Source organism: Alexandromys fortis, unplaced genomic scaffold, assembly GCF_014885135.2.
Source record: "Alexandromys fortis isolate MF-2015 unplaced genomic scaffold, M_Fortis_MF-2015_v1.1 scaffold_21, whole genome shotgun sequence".
Classification (NCBI taxonomy): domain Eukaryota; kingdom Metazoa; phylum Chordata; class Mammalia; order Rodentia; family Cricetidae; genus Alexandromys; species Alexandromys fortis.
This window is the reverse complement of record NW_026067905.1, coordinates 8,501,146-8,528,786: the sequence shown is the minus strand read 5'-3', so window position 1 is coordinate 8,528,786 and position 27,641 is coordinate 8,501,146. Positions and strand designations below refer to the sequence as shown.

The 27,641-nt window shown below is 45.9% G+C and overlaps 1 protein-coding gene across 1 annotated transcript in view; it reads right to left on the bottom strand.

The window, feature by feature from the left end:
- The window catches only part of LOC126497222 (glutamate receptor ionotropic, NMDA 2B), a 280,734-nt gene that overhangs the window by 2,354 nt on the left and 250,739 nt on the right, over positions 1-27,641 (bottom strand). Inside the window, exons 4-7 of the mRNA XM_050135119.1 lie at positions 5,427-5,629; positions 4,534-4,705; positions 3,947-4,100; positions 529-654 (exon numbers count right to left, since the gene is read on the bottom strand). Of these exons, the coding sequence (XP_049991076.1) occupies positions 529-654; positions 3,947-4,100; positions 4,534-4,705; positions 5,427-5,629 (655 nt within the window). The remainder of the gene's footprint in view (positions 1-528; positions 655-3,946; positions 4,101-4,533; positions 4,706-5,426; positions 5,630-27,641) is intronic.

Genomic DNA, 27,641 nt, shown 5'->3' with positions numbered 1-27,641 from the left:
AAGGTCAGTTTCCCCATGTTGATGCCTACCAACTCAGGACATGAGACCCATGCTATAGTAGCTACAAGTGAGAACTGGCCTTCCGTGTCCTTTTTATTTTAAGCATGCTACTTTTATACTCCTGAAAGTACTTCTGAGTTAGTGTATGGGCCAAAGACATAGGATGTGGAGATACTGTAACTCAGTAGTAACCCTTCAACTATGGAAAGGTCCAGTGACCACAAGAATTTTCATATACCCTCTGCACAGTCTAATTTTTCTTATTCTTACTATGTGTGCATAGTCTGCCTTTTCCCTCATATTTCTCCCAATAAATTGCCCATAACCTATACTTTAGAAATAGTATCCAAACATAAGCATCTCCACTATCAATCTTTCTTCTTAAACATTGCTACACTGACACGCTAACAGTTCCCAACCTCACAGAAAGTAGGGAGACCACAGGTAACAAAGGATGGATATAATGATTCTGAGTTGTGAGTCGGGGCAGGGAAAAGGCAGAGGCACAGGAGTTCCGTGCAGCCTTACCTCTGCCATCAGCTAGGCACCTGTTGTAACCCACAGGGCTGAAGTACTCGAAGACAAAGACAGCCACGGCAGAGACAATGAGCAGCATCACAAACATCATCACCCACACGTCAGCGCTGAACGGCTCTGGGAAGGGAAGCAAAACAGTGCTCAGGGTCAAAGCAGAGAGCAAGCAGCTCGTTAGTCCCATAATCATCTGTTCATGCGAACACCTGTTTTGAGAGGAACACGCCTCAAGTGTGCCGTGTGCCCTCGGAGAGCCAGGGTTGAATTTGGAAGACATAAGATATGCTTGCGTTGCCCCTTTTATGTCTGGGCATGTAAAAATCGTTTGTTTTTGTTTTTTCCGAGACATGGTTTCTCTGTAGCTTTGAGGCCTGTCCTGGAACTAGACCAGGCTGGCCTCCAACTCACAGAGATCCGCCTGCTTCTGCCTCCCGAGTGCTTGGGTTAAAGGCGTGTGCCACCGCCGCCCTGCAAGATCTTTTTTTTTTTTTTCAAATACATAAAGACCACCATCTTGTCTGTGAGCCTTTCTGGGTTTATTGGGGGCAGTGTCTGTCCCTCTCGAAACCGTATTTGGATCTCTCAAGGAATGGTGCAGTTGGAAAAGGTGGACATAACACAGGGAAATGATATCAAACCGACTTGCTTTATGTCCTCATCCCCATGACCACACCAAGAAAGAAGCCTTCCCCAGTGCTTGTGAGCTATGTGGACAAATTCTTGACAAATGTTGGTTCTGTTTTAGGGCTGAATTGCTTTGGCAATCCTGTTGTACGATGAATAACCATGCCCCTTCACTTTTGTGTCCACACACTTCTCTCAGTGCCCAGCCTGCAGTTCCTTTTCCAGCCTACTGGTTGTGGTAGAGTCATACTAGGTATCATGAAGATATGAGAGTATAAATTAATCAGTTTTAAAAAAAAACTATCTACATTGACTCTCAGTGTCTGCAGTAGTGGACACTTCCCAGGTAACAAGGGAACAGGCATGGTTTGCGAATCCCAAAGCAGATATAATCTGATTCTTACTACTAAGCAAGGGGCTAAGGCTAGGCAAGAGAACAAGGCAGTTCTATGAATGCTTTTTTTGTATCTTTCATTGTATTTGGTAGATTTTTCCATTTGAGCTAAATCTCTCTGGTTTAGAGGGACCCATAAGTGGAACACTATCTTCCAATAAGCCATCTCCATGATGCCGCAGACACAAAAGAGTGATAGTAACTCTGTTCTGCCATACAGTGCCTCTCAATGGTGTCCCAAAATAGTTCTGGCCTTTTTAGCTGTCACATCATTTTGTAAACTCATAATCAGTGAATTAACAGGCTGGTTTCCCCTTCTTCCAAGTTATTAATAAAGATGAAATCGAAAGGGGGGAAGTTGGCTGAAAATTAGAAAATATATTTCCCATTCTGAAACCTACTATTTTATTGAACTTTCAATGGGATTATAAAAGCCCGGTCACTTAATCAATTTAAAAATACCCTTAAGAAAGCCCTAGAACTTAACACACTGCTGTGAAAAAGCAAAGCTCTCAGTGGCAGCAGGGTTCAAACCTACATGGTATATTTGAGTCGGCTTCATCTGGTGCCGGGGAAACCTCCTCCACCCTTGGCTATAACTGGCTTCATGCTGTTCTATGATTGGCCGAGAACATAATGAATGCTCCACACCTGTGATTCCTGCCCCCTCCCACTCCTGCCTTACCTAGTGTAGGGCAACTTTCTGCGAACGAGTGCACCCAACATCTTTATCCATCTTTACAAAAGGACTTTATAAAGGACGACCCCCACGCACCAGTGTTTATAATTCTTCCCATGGGCTTTTTATTACTGGGTGGCTCTGTTTATTTTACAGGAAACCAAGTGTGAGAGGGCCGGGTTCTTTCTACATTCATGCTCAGAAAGTGGCACTCGGGGTAGGAATTGAGGTTGCCCTGAAACACTGCCTAGAATTTCCCACAATATTATGCTGCATACGTGTGTCTGTCCACCACAGTTGCCCCAGATTGTGCAGCCCACTGGAACATAGGCTATGATGACTACCATGCCTGGGCTTTATCGAAGAACTTCTGGAAAATGCTCTATCATGGATAAGAAGATTGGCTAAGAAACTTAAGTCACTTATAGAAAAATTTTATAGAATCTATAATTCCATTTAGTGGTACATTAATTGAATTATTCCCTCACAGACAGAATTTAAGTAACAGCTAGTCATTGTCTCTTCTAATATTCCTATTTTAAAAATGTCCTTCCCCTTATAGAGATTATTACTAGTCCAAAGACTTATACCTTGTTTATGACCACATAGGGCTTCATGTCTCTTAGTTCAATGTTCCGCTCTGTTTCTAAACCCTGGCTCAAATATATATATGATATAAATATCATATATATATTATGAGCTCACAAAAGACCTCATTTAATTGAAGTTGTTGCCTTACCTCACCCATTCTTAAATCATATCTAAAGCTTTTTACATCTGAGAGGTGCTAGAGAGTGGGCAAGCAGAGAATGGGATTGGAGAAGAAGGCAAGAAAGGGGGTAGGAAGAAGCATCAGCTGAGCTCTGGCTAGGAAAGTCTCAGAAAACTCACGTGACAGCAGAAAATGTTTGTGTGTTTATAGGAGTGTTAGCCCTAAGCTCAATTCTTACGATAATTAAAAAATAAATAGGTCTTTCAATGAGGCTGTGATATGAATGAAAATGGCCCCATGTATTTCCGGCTTTGTCCCCAGTTGATAAACTGTTTGAAAAGGATTAAGAGAGGTGGCCTTGTTGGAGGAGGCCTGTCACTAGGAGTAGGCTTTGATGTTTCAAAAGCCCATTCCAGGCCCAATTCCTCTCTCTTTTAAACACCTCCTACCTATGGATCGGGATGTAAAGCTCTCAGCTGTTGCTCCAGCGCCATGCCCGTCTGTTTCCCGCCATGATGATAATGGACTAACTCTCCAGGTTTCTAAGCAAGACCTCAATGAAAGACTTTCTTTTACATGAGTAGCCTTGGTCATGAGATCTTTCCACACCAATGGACTAGTAGCTGATACGGAAGATACCTAGACTTAGAAATCATTGCAGAATGACATCTTAGAAGTCAGCTAATTGAGATGCCCTATTCTGTGGATGAGGAAAATGGAGCCCCAGGAAGAACAAATTTTCTCAAGGTCAAATGAGCACTAAGTGATAAAAAGGGGACCATATGGGACTTGTGACGACCGTTCTCATAGTGTTTTCTTGTAGGGTAACACGTCTCCCTGATTTCTAGATGTTTTTAATTTTTTGTGTTTAAGAATAACAAAGTACCCCAAAAGAATTCCCCATTTGAATTAAACTCTCAACAAACCATGTCCTGACATTGTTTCTCATCCCTGCTGCTTGTCCTTGAGTTCCTTTTCTGTCATCAATAAGCATGTGATTTACCTAAGAAGGCAGAAGGTGACACGGTCCCATTGCTGCGTGATACCATGACACTGATGCCGGTCTCTATGAAGGGCACAGAGAAGTCGACCACCTCTGATCGCTCTTCATTGATAGTTAGTGACCCCACTGCCATGTAGGCCCTCTTCATGACCACCTGAAGAAAAAGGCACAATGCTCCGATTAGAATGTTAGTGAAGGCAGGTCTACCATAAGCAAAATTTCCATGGCTCAGCAGTAACTTGGGCACCATCCCCAGAATACCACTCACCTCCTCTGTGGGTATGTTGTTGGCCCAGAGCTCACCAATTTAGCTGGACTGGGTGGCCACCAGCCCCAGAAATGCTTCCCAGCACTGGGATTATAAAACACACATCGTTGTCCTTGAAATTTTATTTTGGTTCTGGGGATCAAGCTCGGGTCCTCATGATTATGAGGTTAGCACATTACTGGCTGAACTATTTCTCCTTCTCTCTCATTACCATTTCACATGGTGTTAAATTCTTAAGATAAACTTTTTACAATATTTAAGCAAAACATACGTGCACAATGGAAATGACCTTGTCATGACCTTGCGTCCTGATACCAACCTCACCAATCATGCCATTCCAGGTCCCGTTAATCTTCTTCCCATGCTTGCCATTGGTCACCAGGTAAAGGTCATAGGTGAACTTCACAGACTTAGAAATTTTCTTCAGGATGTCAATACAGAAGCCCTTGCAGCATTTTTTGATGTAGCCTGGCTCTTCATCTGTTTTATTCCTACCCGGTTACAGGAAGAAACAAACAAACAAAGCAAGACTTGGTGCAAAAAGGAGAAATTACTTTTTCATTAAAACTCCAGCCTCCACTTCCACCCCCACAGTACAGTTTATTCTTGAGTAAGGAAAGGGATCAGACCTAGAGCTGTGGTACTTTTTATTGTCTCAGTATCCTGAGCCATACCGTGGCACAAGTTTCAAGGTTCCTTTGAAATATAACATAAATGAAGGAAAGGCATGTATCCTACTGGCTCAGCTTAATGAATTCCTCATTGAGTTCATGGTTTTTATGAAAGCCTAAGTTCAGGTACAAATGCCTACCAGATGCGGGGAGACTCTGCATTTGTCCCCTCAAGATGCTTGCCTCCCCCCACATCTAAGGGCATTGTAACCCCAAATTTTGATAGCATAAACCAAGTGGAATTGTTTCAAAAAATAGATCTAATTCTCAAAACGCCAGCTTTGAGAGAACATACTAGAAACTTTAAAGCCAGTAGACGAGCTCCCAGTCACTGAGTCTGGGCAAAGTCAAAGGAACCTTAACAGAGCAGTCATTGTCTCAGGTCAAGGTTTCAGATAGAGCCACACATCTAACCAAAGCTCCTACTGATTCTACAGTTCTTGGTAGCTGAGAATTTTCCAGGATGCCTAACTCCATGTCAGCAAACAGCACAGCTAACTCCCGGGCCACCCATAACCATCCATCTGGGGAGGTGCCATACTCAGAGATGATGCGCTTCTGGCAAGGGACTGTGTTCCTCATGCAGGTTCCACTGAGAGGGTCCACACTTTCCACAATGACAAACGGCGCCTCCTCCAAGGTCACAATGCTCAGATGGTCATCCTCCTGCTCTTCGGTTTCAGGGCACATTCGAGGCCACACGTAATATTTCATCTGCAGGGACTTGTCTTTCCATTTCCCCACCTGCACAGAGATGAAGGAAGGACTCAGCCACCATCAACCACCATCCATCACCTCTCCCAATCTTCTCTGAATCATCTCAGAAACGGTTAAACAACTGCAAACCAATACCAGCATAGCATACAATGGAAAAATACTTCCCAAAACAGATGTTGAAAATGAAATGGCTGTAATCATTTAATTCACTTCCCCTTCACTCAGTATTGAATTAGGACCTGCAATGGTCGGAGCACCCTCCAAAACCCCATCACTCCTGTATCAAGAGCTGTGAAATTTCTGGATTTCTTGGGTCATGTGGTTGTGAGGTTTGTTTGTTTGTTTGTTTTACTCAGCTAAAATAACAAACATAATCTTGAGATCAGCACAGAGTATTAGGAAAGAGTATAAGTAGAGAGAGTGCCTTTAGCTAATGAGCTAGTCGGATGTGCTGAGTCGTACCTGAAGTTCACTGGGGAATTATTCAGAGATCTATGAATCTCTGATTTAGAACATTATGTTGTGAAGAAGGAATACAGACACTACTTGCTTGGAGAAGGGCGTGTGGTTGGGCTGGCAACAACTGCATGTGTCAAGGCAGGGTTGCACCTGCTGGACTAAGATGACAGCCTGGGATGAAAGAGATAGGGTCTCTCTGTGAGCAGCCATTGGGGCCACAAAGACCATGCCACCCATGATGGGAAAGCCATCATCATACTGTGGAAAGTGTGCCGTATGTACAGTCCCTGGATCATACATGGCAGACCTGCTACCAGTTGCCGTGTGTGCATTCCCTGGATCATACACGGCAGACCTGCAGTCAGTTGCCATGAAAGATGGGAGGGCTCATCTGCCTTGTGACAGAGGCCTTCATCTATGATTTTATGTAGAATCCATACAGTTTTGTTGTTGGGTTTTTGTTGCCATGGTACCACTGAGTTTAAAGGGGGGAAAGAAATAATTTTAATTTTCAAATAACTGAGCATCTTCAGTTGTCACGAGGAAATAAGCTATCTTTACAGTCTATGGTTTCTTTCATGTAGTTAGGGTGATCCAGGCAAGGTACCAACCCATGAGACTAGTTTATGAAGTTCCAGATGTGAGTGAGAAGCAATGTAGCCACAGACTAACTTCACTTTCAAACACACAGGCACATGCTGTGGGACAATGGTCTTTTATACTGTCACTTGTATTATCTTTAATAAAATGCTGATTGGCCAGTAGCCAGGCAGAAAGTAGAGGCAGGGCAACGAGAACAGGAGAATTCTGGGAAGAAGAAAGACACAATCTGCAGTGCAGGACAATTGTCTGTATTCTGTCAATCATGTTTTAAATAAACGCTGATTGGCCAGGCAGGAAGTATAGGCGGGAAAACCAGACAGGAAGTAGAAATGATGCAATGAGAACAGGAGAATTCTGGGAAGGAGGAAGTTGATTCCTCCCACTCCTGCCCAGACTCCAAAGAAGCAAGATGTGAGCTGCCCTGATGAGAAAGGCACTGAATTATATGGCTAGCCTAAATAAGTACAATGGGTTAATATAAGCTACAAGAGCTAATATGTAGCCTTAGCTAATGGGCCAATCAGTTTTATAACTTATAGAGATATCTGTGTGATTTTCTTTGGGGCTAAACAGCTGTGGGAACTGGGCAGGACAGAAACCCTAACAAGCAAGCCAGCCCTTCGTGTTGTTACACTGCAGTTGTCACCGAGACAGAGAGGAAGCAAGATGAGAATGCCTTGCTGATGAAAGGTACCAAGCCATGTGGCTAACACAGACAGGAATAATGAGCTAATATAAGATGTAAGAAAAAGTTAATAAGAAGCCTGAGCTAATAGGCCAATCAGTTTATGATTAATGTAGACCTCTGTGTTTCTTTGGGACTGAAGGACTGTGGAACTGGGCGGGACAGAAACCTTAGCCAACAGGCATGGACTCCTATACTATAACATCTTAGTCCCTGCTTTTGTCTCACTTAAGGGTGGTTGGTTCCTTCCTCTAGCTCATCCCACAAAGCAGCTCACTCTACTCCCACTGACAAATTAGGTCTGCACCGCCTTGCCTTTTCATCATTTATAACTTGGGTGCTGATTTTGTGTCCCAGATGATCTTGTTTGGCAATTGCAGGATTTTTTTTTTTTTTTTTTTGGCATTAACTCTGGTGCTAGCTATTTTGGTTTTTATCCCCAAGCTATTTTGTTTCTAGATTCAGAATTAAGCATTGAACCCAATGCTTTCATTCTTTTATGTGTATAGATGCACCATGACCTCTGATGGGATTATGACCTAATAAGCCTATCATAACTTGAAAATGTATTGGCCACTCTTGACCTACCATATACCACCAGTCTCAAATGAAAACATAGCTACACACACACACACACACACACACACACACACACATACACACACACCTGCACACATAGAGAAGATAAACACACAACTGCACACATAGAGAAGACACACATACACACACCTGCACACATAAAGAAGATAAATAAAATAAAATGAAACATGGCTTTTTTTGAATGATGAATGAAACATCACTTTCAGGTCCTCACAAAGTTGAAAAATCACAAGCTGTCCTAAGGTGGAGACTGCTTGCTCTTCAATAAACTACTGATCTTGCTGCAGATCTGTTCACCTCGTGGTGCTAAGGATGTCTCCAAATGGCCTCCCAGACACTTGAAGAGCCTTGGAGAGAGAAAATACATCCCTGGAGGTCCAGTGAATCTCATACATTCTCAAGAAAGACTATTTACTCCAGGGTCAAAGCAATATTATTTTATGTGTGCTTGATTATGTGGGAAAGGTTGAAAAGCCTTAAAGTGCCTTTGTTTATTTATTTATTTATTTATTTATTTATTTATTTATTTATTATTTATTTTTAAGTCCTATCATCTTTCCTCAGTAAGTCCTTTGGACTTTTTTTTTCTTCTAAGTCCAATTGTATTCTTATGTCTTTATCACAACTAGCCTATACCAGAGAGGTCTTGCCTTGTAACTTCTGAGCTCACATGGTGCCCTCCGTGAGGATGCTATAGACACTGCTTCCAGGTGACTTTCTTACATCATAACTTGGAACATTGTGGATTAGATTAGCTGCAGAATGCTTTTCAGCACAAACATGAAGACCTGAGTTCAAATCCCCAGTATGCATCTGCTATCTATCCCAACTCTGAGGAAGCAGAAAGAGGTAGATCCTTAGTGTTCACTGGCAAGACAGCCTAGACTAATTTAAGAGCTTCAGATACCATAAAAGAGCCTGTCCCAAAAATAAGGTGGAAAACAAATAAGGAAAGAACCCACTGTCTTCTTAAAGCCTCTGTACATATACATGCACATGTGCACACACCAACATAAAAACACACATTAGACAGACAGACACACACACACATACACCTCATGACTTTGTCATACAATGTCCATTCAAATATTTCAACAACTTCCCCCTGTCCTTAGCATTGTGCCCAAATGTCTCACCTACGTGTTCAAGTCCTGTGTGTGAGCTCAGCCCACATCTATTTAATAAACTTCAGTGCCATAGATTGTGAATCTCAGAAAAGGAATTCATTTGATTTAGGGATGCTCAACATAGGCCAGCCAGGGACAGACTGTAAGAAAACGGTGGCGATTCCTTTGCTAATAGACTTACTCTATCTGTGGAAGAGGACGCTGTAGAGAGAGAGTCTTGGCTAAGTTTCCCCTGACATTTTGTGAACAAGATGAACTACAACATGGATCACTGCAAACTTTGACAGACTGAGAAGAAGTTTACAAAGCTATAACCCAGAAGAAAAGAAAAGATTGTTTAATGAATCAATGACAACACACAGAGAGGTCTCTAGTGACATGTCGGGGGACTTTGCTCTTAGAAGTGACCTATATAGTGTTTAAGAGAACAAAACTGAAGTTGTGCTCATGAAATTGCAGACAATAATAACCTAGTGAGGACAGATGATATAAACTGCTGAATCAAGATTGGAAGAGATGCAAATTAATTGGAATGATGGATTGAACCAAATGGAATAAAACGCAGTGTTATTTATTCTGAAACTCTAGCATTCATATTTTTTTTCAAAAGCAACTGTTCTGAAAAGAGGCATTTCAATCAATGGTAGTCTGTGAAAGCTATTGTAATAAGAGATGATGTATTTATAGATGTACAGTGTCTAGCACATGGGGTGAAGAGAGGGTGCAGATGACTCCCTTCTGTGTTCACAACACCCCAGCAGGGAAACTCAGCTCTCATCCTGCAATTCTGTGATCTCCTGGCTTTTTATTAAACAGGCCATTCTTACTTCCCCAACAATAAGTTGTTCACGGAATCCTCTTGCACACCCTTTCTAAGACCAGCAGGATCACGTCTCTGTTTCACATCAGTTCAATTCAATGCTAATTACACACCAGTATGTTGCAGGCACTGGGTCACATGCTAATAGACAGCAGGACCACATGATGCTTATTGGGGGATGAAAGGTGTCAGGCTTTGAGCTCATCTGATAGTCTAATAATCTCATTTATCATCATAGCTAATCTATGAGATAGCCTCCCCATTGATACCTCCGTCTATAAAAGGATTAGCTGGCTTCTAAGATAGAAAACAGGAGAAGTGAGTGTTATGTGCAAAGTCAGGACTTGAAGCCAAGCAGTATGACTCCAAGGTTGAGCTCCTCTCATGAATGATCTCCCAACTCTTTGACAGTAAAAGAGTAAGACACATGCCCCTTGTGAGGACAACCCTGAAGGGACCAACTTGACTGATGATATCAAGTGAGGCTTTGACTCTCACCTCCAAGGAAGGTATTAATAAATTCTTTGGCATTCAGAGTAGAAGTGTTCATTTTAATAAAAGCCACAGAGAAGTCTCACAGAGAACCCCCTTTCGACCTGGACTTTAAAACCTAACTCATAGCTCCTGAAGTAGGAAGGTCTCTGTTCCCTGGACTAGCTTTATTCTCTTCTTCCTAAAGTCCTAACCATCATTACTATGCAAGCTCTGCTACTATCAACAGGTCCCTCACCAGTGCTCAGCTCCTCCCACATCCTTGCTCCATGGCATTGGTTGGGTGGTTTGGAATGAGTTTGGACACCGTGAAACTGTTAAGTACTACAATAAGACAGATTCCGGGATTCCTTTGCCCACCCTGCCCTTGTTACCACCTGGCCTCTGCAGAATAACCGAACTGCTCTAATTCATGCTATTTCCTTACTTCTTTAGTGGCTTTTTTTCTTTGGAAGCTTTGCGGGTGTCTTATCCTCTTAAGCTAAGTTCCAAATGTATCCCTAAGGATCCCAGTGGCCATGGACGAATCTCTAAAGCTCTCGGGGCTTTGCTTTACATATCCAGAAAGATGGGTGACCAGCTTTCTGTTGTGGGAGCTCCTTCTGCTCCTTCAGCCAATAGCCGCTGAGATACCAGCCCATTGGGGCGTGGTCTCTCTCCCTTTAAAAAAAAAGCGGCCACTTCCCTCTGGCTCCACTTCCAGCAACTAGGCTCCCTTCCTGATTGCACAAAGGGCTGTTGTCTGGGACAGTGCCAGAAGCCAGAGAGCGAACAGAGGGAAGTGGCCGCTCTTTTAAAGGGAGAGAGACCACGCCCCAATGGGTTGGTATCTCAGCAGCTATTGGCTGAAGGAGCGGAAGGACCTCCCACAACAGTTTTCTGTGTCTCACACATAATTTCATGATCCCATGACCCACTCTGGATGAAGGCCTTCACAGCACTGTTTGCAGATAACGGTCAAGGAAGAGGTGTTCTCAGTGGCCACTTTCTTTCTTTCATTTTTTTCTTTTCTTTCTTTTTTTTCCGAGACAGGGTTTCTCTGAGGCTTTGGAGCCTGTCCTCTTGTACACCATGCTGGCCTCGAACTCACAGAGATCCACCTGCCTTTGCCTCCCGAGTGCTGGGATTAAAGGTGTGCACCACCACCGCCCACTTTCTCAAATGAGGGTAATATCTGAGTTTTCAGTACAGAAGACTCATGTCTTAACCACAAGTCTTTCTTCCTTTATTTCTTTAAGGAACAACTTGATGGAGAAGGGAAAGGAGAAAGAGAACTTTGTAGACAGTTCTCCACACCTCAGCCCAGACGCTCAGATAGGCATCTTAAATTAGCTATTCTCCGTACTGGGAAGCAAAGTCAGGACTTGGTACATTTTGTGTAATTTGCTCTACCGGTGAAGTACACCTTCAACTACACCTCATATTCTGTATAGAGCAAGCAATAAAATAATCTTACTTTAAATGGTCAACACCTACAATTAAAAATAAAGGGATGATGCATCTGAGTAGAAAAGGGGAGGTATGTTTCAAGCAGCTGTTCCTTGAGCAGCAGAGCCGCGCCGTGAAATACGGCAAACAGAAATGGCTGGAGGAGAAGGCAAGGATGGAGGCAGAGAAGCCTGCCATTGAGAGAGCATTTCTGAAGCCTTCTCTAGGAGTCTGAAAAGGCATAAGTATATAATCCTGAGGCTGCAGAGAGTGGGAAGAAATGAGGTTGACTGGAACTATTTCAGAGAAAATCCGAAGTGAAAAACGGAACAAAGCGTTTATAGTCAGGATTAAGGAGAATCAGGAAAAATGAAATCTTGAAAAACACCTGTGAGAATGTGTGTAAAGCATTGGCCTTCCTCAGCGGTAGACACTAAACAAACATCCTTAATCCCCTTAATCCAAGCTCATTTAACAGTGACATCTGTCTAGAACATTTCAGTTATCTTCCACATTCACAGTTAAAAAGACCTCCCAAGAACTTCGAGCATCTTTCCTATGTGAGAAACAAACAAACAAACAAACAACAAAAACAAGGAAACCTTTGCTTGGTTTCTCAGAAAAAGATACAGAGCCATGACTTTAGGATTGGTTCTTGGTTTGGCTTTTTTGGTAGCAGCTGAGCCAACCAAGCACCTAGCACATAGCAGACAGGGCTCTTGACATTCCCCTGGTGGGAATTCTAGGGGACCCAGCCTGTGACAACCTAAGACTCCAAAGTCCTCCTTTTGCCAACATGTCAACAGATTTCAGCCATTGCTACCAGTAGAACACACACCACTGACAGCCACAGATGTAGCGACAGCACCAGGAGCGTGCTCCCCTCTGAAAGTCGTGAGTCAGTACTTCCGGCAAGAAGCACAGACATCATTGCGGCATGCACTAGAGTGCCATTGAGGGAAGGGACAGGGGACAGGGCAGGCTCTGCTGGCAGGGCTTTCCTAACACCGACAGGCAAAGGACATCAGTTTCTTTGGGTCACCTCTCTCGTTGTCCCAGAAAGCCATTTTTTAAGAAGAGCCCAGAACAAAAGAGCTTGTTAGAACCTCTTTAGGTGTCAAAGGTTACTTTTCAAAAATCGAAGCATTTTTGTCTCTTGCCCGAAATGACATCTGGATCTCACATGAAACACTTATTTTAAGCCTTTGACTGTGACTGGCTTTTTAAATGAGAAATTAAAAGCTCTGGGCTATCTCTCTGAGCAAGCTTGAGAGATGGGAGGAACGGCTGTAAGGTGGCTGACTTCTGGAGTCTCCTCCTTCCAGAAGAGGTGTCAGATTCAGCCCCTTCCCTCCCCCCACCCCCCACCCCTGCATCTTGCAGACTCTAGGCAGCCATGAGACCCTAACGGGACATCCGAACCCAGGGAACTCGGGTTTATCCACTCTACCCCTCCAGCAATACACTTTAACTCTAGGATTTTTAAGGTTTGACACTACAATAGTGCTTCATTTTCTTGAGTGCTTTTCTGTATCCAGTCCTAGCGGCCTCTGTCTCTTATAACAAATAAACATTTATATAGACATCTACTTCCTGTATCCATCCAAAGTCATACTGCCCATTAGTTATCCAAATACATCTATTTATGCACAAATAAGGAAGATATGTGAGCGTGTGTGCTCTCCCCAAATCAAACAATCATGCACAATCACCTACTGCTTGCTTTTCCCACCTCGTTGCACAAGCTTCCTTCCAACTTAATACACTTAGAGACAGCTCTTTGTGGATGCATATTTTTGCATGTGCAAGCATGTGCACGCACAGGTGTGTATGTGTGTGTGATATGTATGTGTTAAGTGTGTTTGTGTGTGTGTATGTGTGTGAGTATGGATGCCAGATGTGGGTGTTTGTTAGATATCGTTTTCAGTTGTTCCACTTTCTGTTTGGAGACATTCTCTCTCACCGGGTCTTGGTGCTCCCTGCTTAGACTAGGCTAACTGTCCAGTGAGCTCCAGGGATCTGCCCATCCCTGCCTCCCCAGGCTGGGGTTACAAATGCACAGGACCACATTTCCTTTTATTAGGGTGCTGAATACCTAAATTTAGCTCTTCGTGGTAGCATTGCAAATATTTTATTGACGAAGCCATCTCCTTAGCCCTTTAGTTTTTATTAAAATGTCAGTGCGGTAGCCCTAATATCAATGTGCCTTGATTTATTCCACATATCTTTAAGGATAAATATTAGGCTATTTAACACACACACACTCATACCACACCTTGGTATCTTCAAAGCATCTATTTCTAGCAAGGAAAAAGCAGACAAAGAACACACATTTTCTGTCTTTTTTTTTTTAAAAAAATATTCTGGATGTTGCTAGAAAAAAGAAGCTTGCGACAACAAACATTGCTATCAGCAGAGGCTGGAAGTGTCCCTTTCACTCAGCTGCCACCAACACCAACATTTTGCTCACTCTGAAACACCTGCCACTCTGAGGGATGTTCTCTGGCTGTTGGAGTTTTCATCTCCTGGCCTCACACAGAGTGCCTGCTAGACATCTGGATTAGCCTCTCTACCCCCTGGCCACACCCTTCCCCATTTCCCACTGCGCTGCTTGTCTTCCTTGTCTAGCCCTAGCCACAGCCCTGGTGTACTCCAGCAGGGCCTTTATCCTCCGACCTTCTGGAAACGATGTCCCCATCTCAAATTTGTCTCTGCGCTTTCGTCTACGCAACAAAATTTCATCTTTCTTCCTTCTGAAATCTCTTGTTCTGTTTCTGTCCCCTTCTCCTCCCCCACCCCCTCACACCCCCACCCCACATGTAGCTCAGGGATTCCTGGAATTGGCAATCTTCCTCTAAGGTGCTAGGATTGCAGATAAGGACCTGTCTCTCTCTGGAAATGTGTCTGTTAGGATAGGGTCTTTGGGTTCTGGTTCTCTCTCTCTCTCTCTCTCTCTAGGGTTTCATGCAACTCAGGCTGGCTTCGAACTTCTGATCACCATGTTAATCCTTTCTCAAGTGCTGGAACCACAGGCATGTGCCCCCATGCCCAACTAGGTGACCCGCTTCACTTTCTTTAAGTCTGCCTCCTTTCTCTACACATAGTTTTTGTTACGCCTGTATGTATATCAGAGACAGAGCTGCTGTTGGCGTTTAGGTCGTCTGCCCTCTGCCAAGTCCCTTTGCCAGCATGAGAACTCTGCCCTTCCGTGTGTCTGTATGTTCTACCCTTTTCCCCACCCTTCGCCATCATTACCACTTCTGTGGTCATTTATTCCAGAACCAGCAAAGGTCAGGCGGCTGGTGTAACTTTTATCTTCCACAACACGCTTTGTGAGCCAAGCCATGCCTTTGGATAGCTAGCAAAACGTGAGCTTTCTTCTGACGTGCATGTTCATGTTTAAGAGGGGGTCTTCCGGTGCTTCTAGGGTGGGGCAGGCCTCTTCCATTTCCACTTTTCTTGTCTTGTGCTCTGCCTTGTGTCTGTTTACCTTCCCTCAGTTACTGACTGAAGGAATAGCAGTCAAACTCTCCTCCAAGTCTCCACTAGACCTCACGCAGGCTTCTTTGAGAAGGGCGGTGCTTCCCAGACATTTCTCCCTTCTCTTCAGCCTTTCCGAAAAGAACCTTTCCTGGCCTTCGCCAGCCCACTTGCCTGTGAGCCCCTGAAAGCACAGTAGCAGGATCTGCCGCAGTGAGCAGCTAACAAGGCCACAGGCGCAGCTTGATGTGCCGCCTCCCCGTCATTTGCATAGCCAGTCACGTCTAGGCTTAGGAATCGAGACTTTGAAAAATGTGTTTGAAAATAATTTCCATATTTATATTTAATCCATGACTGCCTTTGGCTTCTGATTGCATTGCCACTTACTGAGCTGGGGCCTGGTGGCTCTGAGCTCACAACTGGAAGGGCGGTATACTGGGTCATTCCTACCCAGACCTCAGCTGCCATCTCTGACCTCAGGTGCTTTTCCTGCCTCTCCAAGAGAGTCCCAGCCTCCCAACTGTGCACACCAACCGGGCTCCATGTGATCCTTGCTGTCTACTAATCCTTCCGATCTTTCTCCTCTGGAATCCTGGAGGATGAAGGTGGAGTAGGAGCAGGCACCTGTAACAAAAGGTGTTGATTCCTTGGGCACCAGGCAGCAACTGTAGCCATTCCAGAAGACACCAGCAACAGAACTGTGATCATGTCGGACTAATCTCAGCTGTTAGGGTTCCATGGAGCTCAGTATGAGGCAGCTCCCTCGGAGGCCTGTCAATTCGCCATCGCCAACTTCCCCCAGAGACAGCCATTGCTACATGGCCAGTTGCTCACATTACAGACTGAAAAGCTTGCTGTTCATCGAGGTGTCGATTGTGTTTATATGTGTGTGCATATGCATGAGTGGGTATTCACACTTAACATGTGCAAAGGGCAGTGTTTGGTACTGTTCTGAGTCCCTCTCTACCTCATACATTGACACTCTTCCTGAATATTGGGCTTGCTGTCTTGGCTTGTCTAGCCAGCGACTTGCTCCAGGATCCTTTGGTTCTGTCTGCCTCAAGCTGGGATGACAGGCACACACCACGCCCATCTGGCTTTTCCATGAATTCTGAGGACTGAAACACAAGTTGTCACACTTGGCCTGGCAAGCTTTAACTGTTGAGCCATCTCTCAGCCCTGTGACCAAGACTTTTATCCTTGGTCAGTCTGACTCAAGAAACCTGTATGTCGTTCAGTGTGCCATGTTAACCTGAGAACGTTCTTGATTTTTCTAGTCCTTATAACAGACAGATGATCTGAGAAAATATAAGTGTTCATTTTAGCCCCGCTGACTTCCACGCCCATGCCAGCCCTGGTGCTTGTGAGAAAAGGATCGTGGTGAGAGGCAACTGAAGTTCATGGTGGGGTCACACAGGCAGAACGCTAGCACGTCAAGGTACTGACGTGCTGTGTGACCCGTGGTGAGTTATTTAACTCCTCTGCGTCACTCGTTAGTTTTTGCATGTGTTTTCTCAGCCTCCACCTTCTCCTAATTATTGTCATTAAAAAAAAATAACAACCCTCGAAATTCACCTAACTGATTCCTAGAAAAATAATTTTTGTTTCCAAGTAGCGAGGGAGAAACAAACTGTAACACCCTAAGGTTGCCACTGCTTCACAATGCCAAGGTAACTTCCGCATGATTTCTTTTGGTTTTATTCCACACTCTTATTCAAGCAAATAAAAGCAGAATCACAGGACAGAAGTGTGACTAACCCTTTTTGGCTTTGAATCTAGAAAATGCCATTGGCTCAGTACTATTGCCTCATAATCCTCTTCCCAGGGGAAAATGGGCACCATACAAAAGGCTTTAATCTCTTTATTTACAGAGCATTCTGCTGGTAATTTGTTAAGCAGTCTCAAAGAGGCTGAGGGAGTCAACACTGTTTCTTCCCAGGCTCAAGAGCTCTCTAACTCCCATACCTCACGTCACCATCTCCGGAAACTTAAGCTTCAGGGTTGCCCTCTAGAAAGTAGAGGAGCTAAGGGCTACATTAAGCTCCACCTCCTCCATTGGTGTGTTTCCGTCCAAGGCCCCCTCTGCCACACCTAAGTGAATCCCAAGTCATCTTCTGGGACATGCAGGATGCTCTGAGGGACCTCTCAACTTATGTACCAAGTTTCTGAGCATCCATTCCCTACTGCAGAATGTTACCATGGGCTCGTAGGCCCCACTCAAGGCTGCTGCTGGCTGATGGATGCATGATGGGTTGGCCTTGGGGTGCTTGGGAACTAGGATATAGGCTTCGGTCACTGCCACTGTTTGTCACTGGACCTCCTTGTCAGCACTCTCTACTTTATCCTCAGGTGACAGCTGTCAGGGAGAATAAAGCGGTGCAACATCAGAACACTATGAACTGTGACTTCTGCGCCACCTTGGCTAGGAGGTCCCTGCAATTTATATCCATGTGTATGAATGGGACAGATGTAAGCACATCTGTAAGTGCTTATTCCTTCCTGCCCCTTCATTCTGCATGGCCATGGGAGTTAGGGGCAGAAGCTATGGAGTTAGAATCCTGGTTCTGTCATTGCTAACTTTCGGATAGTCACCCAAAGTTTCAGATTTTGTGCTGTGATTAACCGCCATTTGCCGGTCCATTTGCCACCAGCTGCCTCTGTCCTGTCTCTCTCTGCCACGTCTTTCCCTTTTACCCAGAGTCTTTTTCCCTTGTGAACTGCTCTTTAGCAATTCCAGCCACAGGACCCTGTGAACGGCCCTGTGTCATCACATACCCAGGTCTACCCTGAACCCAGCTTTATAGGAGCACTTGAGAGGTGAGGCACCTGACTGGGTGGCTGGAATCTTTTGAATCTGGGGCTTTAGAAATAAGAAGAGTGCTCTCTCTGTCACTTTGGAGCATAAGCTGTGGAAGCCCCAGGCAGCCATGCTGCACTGGCTGTGAAGAAACTAGCCACCTACCTCACCTATGGAGAGAAGGAAGAAGAAAGTCAGTGGCCACAAAAAGTAAACACCGTGAGAGAAAGGAACAAGATCAATGACAGACTTGACGTCTTCTCTCCCCGCTCTGATCTGTTGGTGCTGTCTAATAGCTATGGTCCCCAGCCTCTACCTAGCTCTGGGCCTTGAGACCATCCGTGGCTTAGACAGAGTCTACAGAGGCGCCAGCCTCACTCAGCAGATCATGCGCCACTTCCACCCTGAGCCATTGGCCAGAGCCTCCACCAGATCTAGCCGTTTGCAGACTTTCCTTCCTATTCTCCACTGTGCTCCTTCCACAAGCCCTTTCCCGGAAGCCAAACCTCACAACCAGAAGGATCCTCTAAGGCCTGGTGCTGCCGACTGTTTATTGTCAACTCAGCACAGGGTAAGGGAATCCGGGAAGAAAAACCTCAACTGGAAGCTTGTCTCGAAAAGGTTGGTCTGTGTGGAAAGTTCAATCACCGACTAACGTGGGAAGCCTCGCCCACTGGGAATGGTACGGTTCCCTGGGTGGATGGTCCTGGCAAGGAGCAAGCTAGGAAGCTGCATTTCTCTGGGTGTCTGTCCCAGATTCCTGCTGTGAGCCCCTGCCCTGATTTCTCCCAGTAATGGATTAAAACCCAGAAGTTGCTATGGTTGTCATAACAACAGAAAAGAAAGCTAGGCAGACCCCTGCCTAAGGGTTTCTGAGCCAAGGGATTGGCAAGAGCGGGGCTTGACCTTAGGCAGTCTGACACCAAAGCCTGTGCCTTTCGCTTGTCCTCTTGGCCATTTCAGTGGTCAGCTAGGCACACAGAGTTCCGAGAGCAGCACCAAGTGTATGATAATGATGCCCCCTATGTGGCCTTGAGCTCATCTGTCCTGTTTTCTGTATGTGATGTGCCCGGGACCTGTTGGAGCACTGGATGTCCTAGGCACCTGAAGCAACAGGAGGATGAATGGCGCCGATGAGAAACAGTCCTGCCATGCAGGAGCCGCTGAGTGCCTCCCCCACTGAAGGCCTCATAGAGCCAGAGGTGATGTTCCTGTTTCTCAAAGGATACTGACTCCCAACCTGTTCTGCCTCTGGCTTCCTGATCCATCTCCTTACACCCTTCTTCACAGTCCGTCTCTGAGTTTCAAATGCTTTCAGTGTCTTTAAAGAAAACATCACTTAAAAATATGCAGAATCCTGTCCATTGATCTCAGACACATTAGACCAGCAGGACTTTCAAGTGTGTCTCCAGACGCTAATGGAAAGTGAGGCAAATTGTCTCACATTTAATAAGCTGGCCAAACTGGCAAAATCAGCTTCTCAGGCAAAATTTCCAGAGCTGGAAAAATCTAGCTAAACCTGAGCAGGACCGCCTTGCCACAGGAGTCTGCAGAGAGCTGGTTTTATCCCTGCAGGGTGCTCATGAACAAGTGTCAAGCAGAGAGGAACGGGGAGAGTTCTGGAGAAGAGATGCATTGCGTAAGTCTTATGACAATTTTCCAGATCACGCGTCTGAATGTAAACTCTGACAATTATGAATGTGCTGTGTGGGGCAGTGGAGCGACGTCACCCCAAGCCTGATCATACAGGGAATCCAAGGCAGAAGGGCGTGAGCATGTGTGAAAACAAGCAAGGCCTATGCATGACAATCACATGTGGGATTCCTGAGGGACTAATGGAGCCCAAAAGGAAGGGGTCAAAATTGTCAAGGATGCCTGCAGAACCGCAGATACAGCAGGGAGGGAAGAGAATATTGGAAGAGCTCTCCACAAACAGGAAGGTACCCTTCCTCCCTCCCGGCTACCTTGTGCATTCAGAGATCAGTTTGCTCACAAACCATACTCACGGGATCAAAACAGTCCAAAGGGCTGGTGAGATGGCCTAATGACTCTCACAGGTTGTCCTCTGACTTATAAACATGCCTGATGGCACAACCCTCCTCCCAAGCACAAGCATACAGAATAAATGAATTAGGAAATGGTACATGTAAAAGAGAAGTTCAAAATCCACGGTCCACCACCTGCCTTGTCAATTTGGAGGTTGAGGGTACTTATTCATTATGTACAAAATACTTCTGTTCACATAGTCTAGACAATGCTAGGCTAAACTAGGATTTCACACCCTCCTCCTCGCACTGAAATGCCTCCCCTAGCTTTGGAAGGTGGAAGTGGAGGAGCAGGATGCCGCACTGGAGCCATCCTCTCACCCTCTGCTTCTTGCCTGGCTTTCTGTATCGCATCTGTTCTCCCCGCCTCGAGCCTTATCCTTTTGCGCTTCATCCTCCATTCAGTTCCTAAAGCCATCTCTCTAAGATGATGACCTATGCGTCTTGCCATCCACTCTCATCTACCCTCCTCGGAAAAGTAAATATTCCTTCCCTTTGTCCCTTCCTCTTCCCGCCCCCTGTCTCCTCTTGTCTGCCCCATCCCACTCCTGCCTTTCTTACTTTTTGACTTACCACTTCCATAGCCCTGGCCTTCTCAGATCCTTTGGTAGCAGCACTCTCTGATCTCTGGCTAGAGTGTCTTCACTCACACTGGGCTGCTCTACCCTGATCCCACAGTGCTCTGGATGACACTCACTCCACGCTCAGGATTCAGCTTAGACAGTACCCAGAGTCACCCAGAAGCCTTTGCTTATCCCAGCCCTGCACTGGACTTTCAGCATTCCTTGTGTGTAACGTGTATCTCAGTAACCAAACTGGCCAAAGAGCATCCCGGTCACCTGTCTCCTCCAGAAGACAGGAGATGCTGGCAAGACTGATTTTGTTTTCTTACATGCCCAAAGCCTGACCTAGGGGGAGAAGCTTTTATAGTTGGCACCAAATAAACATTAGCTAAATAAATGAGTGAACAGCTTTTCCAAAAGGGAACTTTCTCCTGATGCGTCCATGTAGTCTTCGTTAGACTGACTTTGGATTTGGTTTTGTGACTTTCTCCGCTCAAAGGGTATCAAGCATGTGTGACATTGCGTGGAGATTTGCTGAATAATGGTGATACAGGACTTGTCCTCACAATACATTGCTAACAGCAATGTATTAGAGCATGAGCAAACAGCAGGGGAGGGGCCCTGCTGAGACCCAGTGTCAACATCAGTGAGGCCATTTGGACTATTCAGACTTGGTTAACCATCAAGGGACTAGATAGATGCATGAAGCCCTGTGACGGATCCAGGGACCACACAGCTAACTCTAACTCAAGCCAACCACCAACTTAAAGGAAGCAGAATGGGAAAATGGTGGTTATTTCAAGCCATTAAATTTCTGGAGAGTGACCAAGTACCAGAAATTGATTAAAATATATATTTAAGAAAAAGGTTATAATTACCATGTAGAACCAAGAAAAGAGAAGAAGGGTTGGGGAGAGAGCTCATTCAGCCAAATGCTGGCCTTGCAAACATGAGAGTCTGAGCTCCATGCCCACCTTAACCAGGCAGGGCTCGGTGGCACACAGTTAAAATAGCAATGCAGCAAAGAAGAAGCCAAGCAGATTCCCGGGTTTATGGGCCAGGCAGTTTACCTGACATTGTGAGGACTGACCAGTGAGAGACCCCATCTCAATAGAAGGTGAACCATGCCTGAGGAAAAGCCCCAAGGTTGTCCTGTGTGTTTCAAATGCAATGCACACATGTGCGCACATATGTGTGACACACACACATGCAAGAAAAGAGGGAAAGGAAGCAGACCCAAAAGACAAAAATAGCAAAACGTTCTTCAGCGCTCTTCACTGTAAGTACAATGCTGATGTCAATCTCTTTTTAACTGTAGTCCGCTGAAACAGTTCTAACCGTACCATAGGAAGTTCTGGAATCAGTACCACCCCATCACTGATGAGCCCTGCAAATATGACAGTTCTAACCTCCGGCTTTCTCAGGTGCTTATCGTCAAACGGGAGATTGTAATTTTATGTCTGTCTGTCTGTCTGTCTGTATGTACATACTTGTGTCCTTCTTATCTTTCTCCTACGACCCTCACAAAGCTGTTAAAAGAACTGGTCCTATATGAGACTGCAGAAATGTAAGCGCGAATGCTCCGGAAATTAGTTAATAACTTTGAGTTACAACACTTGCTGACAATATAAATCCTCATCCAGCCAAAGCAGGTGCTCAAGAAAGGGGGTGAGCAACATGCTCCTTCCTATTGGGTAACGTGCTCTTAACAGGTGTTCCGCCACCACGAGCATCGCTGATTAGCAGTGATTTCTTTAATGAGGTGCTATTTTAGGCAGTACTCCTGTAACTCGCCTACCCCACGCCCAGTGTTTAGCATCTAGTGTCATGTCCCCCCTCCCCGACCTTCGGGGAGAGTGGGAGCCTGATCTCACAGAAAAACCTCAGACCCGGGAGAGTGAAGACATGATCAAGCTGCACCCCTGGGTGGCCCTGAGACTTAGTTGATCCCCTTTCCAGAGACTGAGTCTTTCTCTGTAAGGTATAAAGGTGACAACAGTTGCCAGATTGTCAACAAACTGTTGGAGAAAGGCCAGCATAATAACGTAAGCAGAAGTAGCTTGCAGTTGGCACCCCCCCCCTACTCCCTGCACAAAGGCGCAGCATGGGGCTCCTTCAGAAAAGCACCCTGCTTAGAGAGAATGTCAACCATCTTCAAGATAGTGGGCTAAATGCTCGGGGTTTGCAAGAGAAAACGGGGAAACTGATCTTTTGAGATGCAAGGCAATTTGCCTGTAGCTACATAATTAATAAATGGCTTAATTGAATCCTTACTGACCTCCTTCCAATGCCTAGACTTGCCCAGTGCTGGGCAGCCTCCAAAAGAACTGTCCAGAGCCTGTAGGAGAGGAGAATTATTGGCTAGGTAGTTTGCCATTAAGTAGGGTCACCAGCCTGTAGCTAAGGAAACAGATGATCAAAAAAGTGCTGGGGGAGAAAATGCCTGTTTACAAACACTGCTTAATTAATTAGTCAACTCCGCGCAGGCGGAAGCGGCCGCTTTCCAGATGTCTGACGTGGAGGATTAATTAACAGAAAGGCGCCAGTCCCCAGGCCGTGGGTTCATGTCCAGACCACATGGTGGAATTCAATTACTCAATTGCCCCTCACCTGAAAACTAAATTGTCTCGCAACTTCACTAAAGCCATCTGACTGAAAAAAATATTCATCGAAAATGACAACTAAATTCAAGAGGCTCAACCAATTCAATGCTTTAAATGAAGCTCAAAAGGCCCAGAAGTTCCTGAGGCTTTCAGTTTCACGTTAGCAGTTTCCAGGATAAAAAGAAGGTGGAGTTAGGTTGGGCTGCACAGATGAAATTTCCTGTCTAGCCTTACTGCTGGGGTTTGAATATGAAATGTGTCCCACAGACTTTTGCGGTGAGTCACTGGCCCCCAGCTGGCAGTGGTATTTTTGGGAGACCCTGGGAGCTGTAGATAGTGGAGACTAGCTTCTGGAAGTAGAGCACAGGGGGTGGGGAGTTCTGTCTCAGGTTTCTGTCCCTCCCTGCTATGGTGTGAAAGTTAAATGTCCATCCACAGACTCGGTGTGTTTGAACCCAGATCTCCAGTTGGTGACACATTTTATGGGAGTTAGTGGAATCTTTAGGGGGTGGGGCTCAGATGGATGAAGTGAGTCCCCGGGGGCGGGGCCTAGATGGGTGAAGTGAGTCCCTGTGGGGGCGGGGCCTAGATGGGTGAAGTGTGTCACTGTGGAGGGCGGGGCCTAGATGGGTGAAGTGAGTCCCTGGGGGCGGGACCTAGATGGGTGAAGTGAGTCCCTGGGGGCGGGGCCTAGATGGGTGAAGTGAGTCACTGTGAGGGTGGGCTTTGAACTTGCAGACTAGCCTTGCTTCTGGACTGCGCTCTCTGGTTTTCATTCTCTGTGATGTGAGCAGGAGTTCCCATGCTCCCACCATGGACGAAGGCCACTCCCACCACATGAATGCTGTCACGCCCTCCCTGCAGTGAAACCTCGAGTCACAATCAATCCTCCATCCTTTCAGATGCTTCTGTCATCAACATGAGGAGAAACGCCACTAAAACATGTTCCCTCTTCCTGTCTTCCATGAAGTGAATCACGCCTCCTTCACAGCTTCTCGATGCCGTGATCTTCTTCAGCATGGGCCGAGTCATAGCTGTGGACTATAGCTTGACATTTCTGCACCCATAAACAGATAAAACCCTTCTTCCCTTAAGTCATGTCAGGAATATTGTCACCGTACTCAGAAACGTAACTTCTGAGAAAGACAAGACGAAAGACTCAGATAAACACGGTAAGCCCTGTGAGGAGGAGCCCCTGCCATGCTTCCGCCATCTCTCCAGCCACAGTCCTGGTGTGCTAGCGGAAGGCGAAGCATCCAGGTGGCTCAATTCTCAGCATCATTTTGCTTGAATAAGATAAAGGATTTCTGAGGAAGGAGGCAGAAATCCTCTTATCTGTGTCACTTGTAAGTAGAAAGTCCGTGTGAGTCTGCAGGAATCATAGCGAAACGGGCTTGGGCTGGTCCTGCCACGGAGGCGGTCTCCAGTGGAGCGTGGACGGTCCAAGCCCCTGTGAGCTTGTGAGGAAGTCGCTTTCCAGGGTCGCTCCTGCCTCCACAGTTCACATTTTCTGGGGGCTTCTAAAAGTTTTCTTTGTCTGCTGTTTATATTTTTGCCAGCTAATCTCCATGTGTTCTGTGGTTTGTTTGGGTCTCTTCTTCTGTCTGATTAAGCAGAGGGAGATATGAAGTAGGGAAGGACTCTGTGCCACACACTAAGTAGTACAGTGTGCACGTGGGTGGGGGCGGGGAACACACAGGGCCGGGCGGGGCTGCTGAAGGGGAAAATGGACAGGGTGGAGTTCATGGCAGCGGGAGGGTGTACCGTGCCTGCTGACTGTTTGATCTTGATCCCACAGCCATCTAGAGACTAGAGAATGGCATAGCAGAACCACTTATTCGCCGTTAAAATTGTTATTTTTCTACTTTAACCCACAACGGCTGTAATGGGATTTCTAGGCAGGATGGAATCTAAACAACAGTGTCATCCTGTGGGTACCAGACTTGAGAGCGCCCGTCTGGAGCAAGCCCTTCACCTCACTACTGGGAAATGAGGGAATGTATCAGGATTCAAAATCTAAAATGACCTCAAATCCATGCACTGGCAGGGTTTTCGGATAAAGGGTACTCAAGTCTCTCTGCTGGGAAAGAGCAAGAGAAGAGGCTAGAGTCCACTGACTACCTGGGGATATCTGTGAGCCCCATCATCCACAACTCCAACCTCTCTTCACAGGGGAAGGAGCCCCCACTTCCGGGAGCCTTCGTCTTAGAAGGCAGTGGCTTTGTGCAGATTTGCAGGTTTCTTCATCAGTGGGAGCGAGATGGAACGGTTCAGACCACTGGCTTTCAGAGTGTGACCACAAGCCACCCCCACCATCACCACCGTCATCATCATCACCACTGTGGTCACAAATGCCAAGGCCGCTGCCAGGAGCAGCAGCAGCAGCACCTCCTTTAGGGCATTTTCTACAAGTGAAAACAACCAGGCTTGGCTCCAGATGTGGCCAATTATCAGCCATGGGGGTGGAACCCACATCTGAGTTTCAACCAGCCTCACAAATGCTAATTTTTGAGAACAATGGGCTTACTCAATTATTTTTTTAAAAGTGCATTTATGGAGGAAAGCGTGTGTGCATGTTTGTGTGTGTGCGCGTGAGCACGCGTGCGTGCATGCACATGTGTGCCGGCACATGCACGCATGAGCACTTGCACAGGGTGGCCATGGGGTTCGTGAGGACACTGCTCCAAACTGAAGATGGAGGCTGGCAGCTACACTCTTGCATCATCTAGAACCACAGGGTAAAGCTCATTTGTTTCTCTAATGAGGATTTTAATATTTACCATGTTTCCCATGCCTGGCCTGCTGCAAGCTGTGGGGGGTGAGGGAGGGAGGGGGCGGGGGGGGAGATGCCTTTTCTTTATTCAAGAGATCTGATAGGAACAGATAAATCCCCACTTCGAAAGTGTCCTTTGCTCCTAGGACAGGGCTAACTCAGCACCCTGGCTTGTCTTAACTGACAAACTCCTCTTGCTAACAGCTGATGATGGATGAAAAAGAAATCAATGGGAAGATGCGTTTCACAGTTTACAAAAAAGATGCTCGCCACTGCACTTGCCTTTGAGAATGCACTCATAATCGCCTCCCAGTTATTGACACAAGCACCGCCCCCAAGCCCACCCCCACCGTTTCTGATTTGCCTTGGCTCTGGGCCCCTTCTCAGCACCCACAGCCCAGCTGGTGACAAGAGAAGGTGCTGGAATGATGGAAAAGCTGGGTCACGGCAGATCATCCATTTGTAGAGAATAAAATAATGTGTGTCGCACTTCGCTGACCATGTCAACGCACCCACGTTAGAGATCTTTCAGCCCCAAGATGGATTTCAAAGTGAAACCGAATCCCATAGGATTTGACCGTGTTGCTAGTAGTTTTTTACTTCACCCAGGAAGAAAAGGAGACTCAGATTCTCTGAGCAACAGCTGTTAACTGATCCTATGTCCCATGCTGCTTTCGGAGGGAGATCCTGTGGGTGATGAAGAGGGGATACATGGACCCTGCTTTCAAGGAGCCCATGACAAAATGGAGAAGGAAGAAATACACACACTGGAGAACACGGTAGCCTAACTATTCTAACGGTCTGTGGAATTTATAATTGTAACACAGTACATTTAATTCCATAGCTACTTCATGGAACTGTATTGCAGTTGGCAGGACAGACAACTTCGGCCGCCATTCTGAGGACTCAGACCAGTGAGGATGCTGCCATCTTTAACATAGGGCTGCCATCTTTAACAAGGGCCCTGGGAGGTGTCCACATTCCGGACAGACACAAAAGCAGCAAGTCTCAGTTGAACGTGCCTGGGGAAGATTTTATGAGTCAAGCCAGAAAGTGACACTATAATATCTGCTAACTTGGCGCCCGCCACCACAGTCACACAGGGTAACATGCGTCAGTCATGTGACCATATTTCACTGTGAGAGAAGCTGGGAGAAAGAGTCCATCTGTCTGCTGAGAAGAAAGACAAACCCATCTTGGTGAGAATATACTACCTCAGCCGTGTGAAACCTGACTGGGGAGGAACGATGAGACTGAGGATGTCAGTCGTGACTCTGTCTACACGGACAAATCCAGTTTCACTGCCTCCCTCCCACTGTCCTCTGTTGTTGAAGATCCCGTCATCTGAATCTTTCACTTCTCCTAGAGCCTCACAGAGAAGAGGACAGGGCAGTCTACTCTGAGGATGGGTGTGGCTGGAGGCTGTGGGGGAGTTTAGCAAGACTGGAAAAACAATTTTCCAGGTGAAGTTCCTATTATCTCTTGAGTCCCTCTCAACCTGTGAGTTGCTGCTCCAAGCCAACTCATGGAAACCACGGCAGTGCTGGTCTGCTCGGAAACTGTT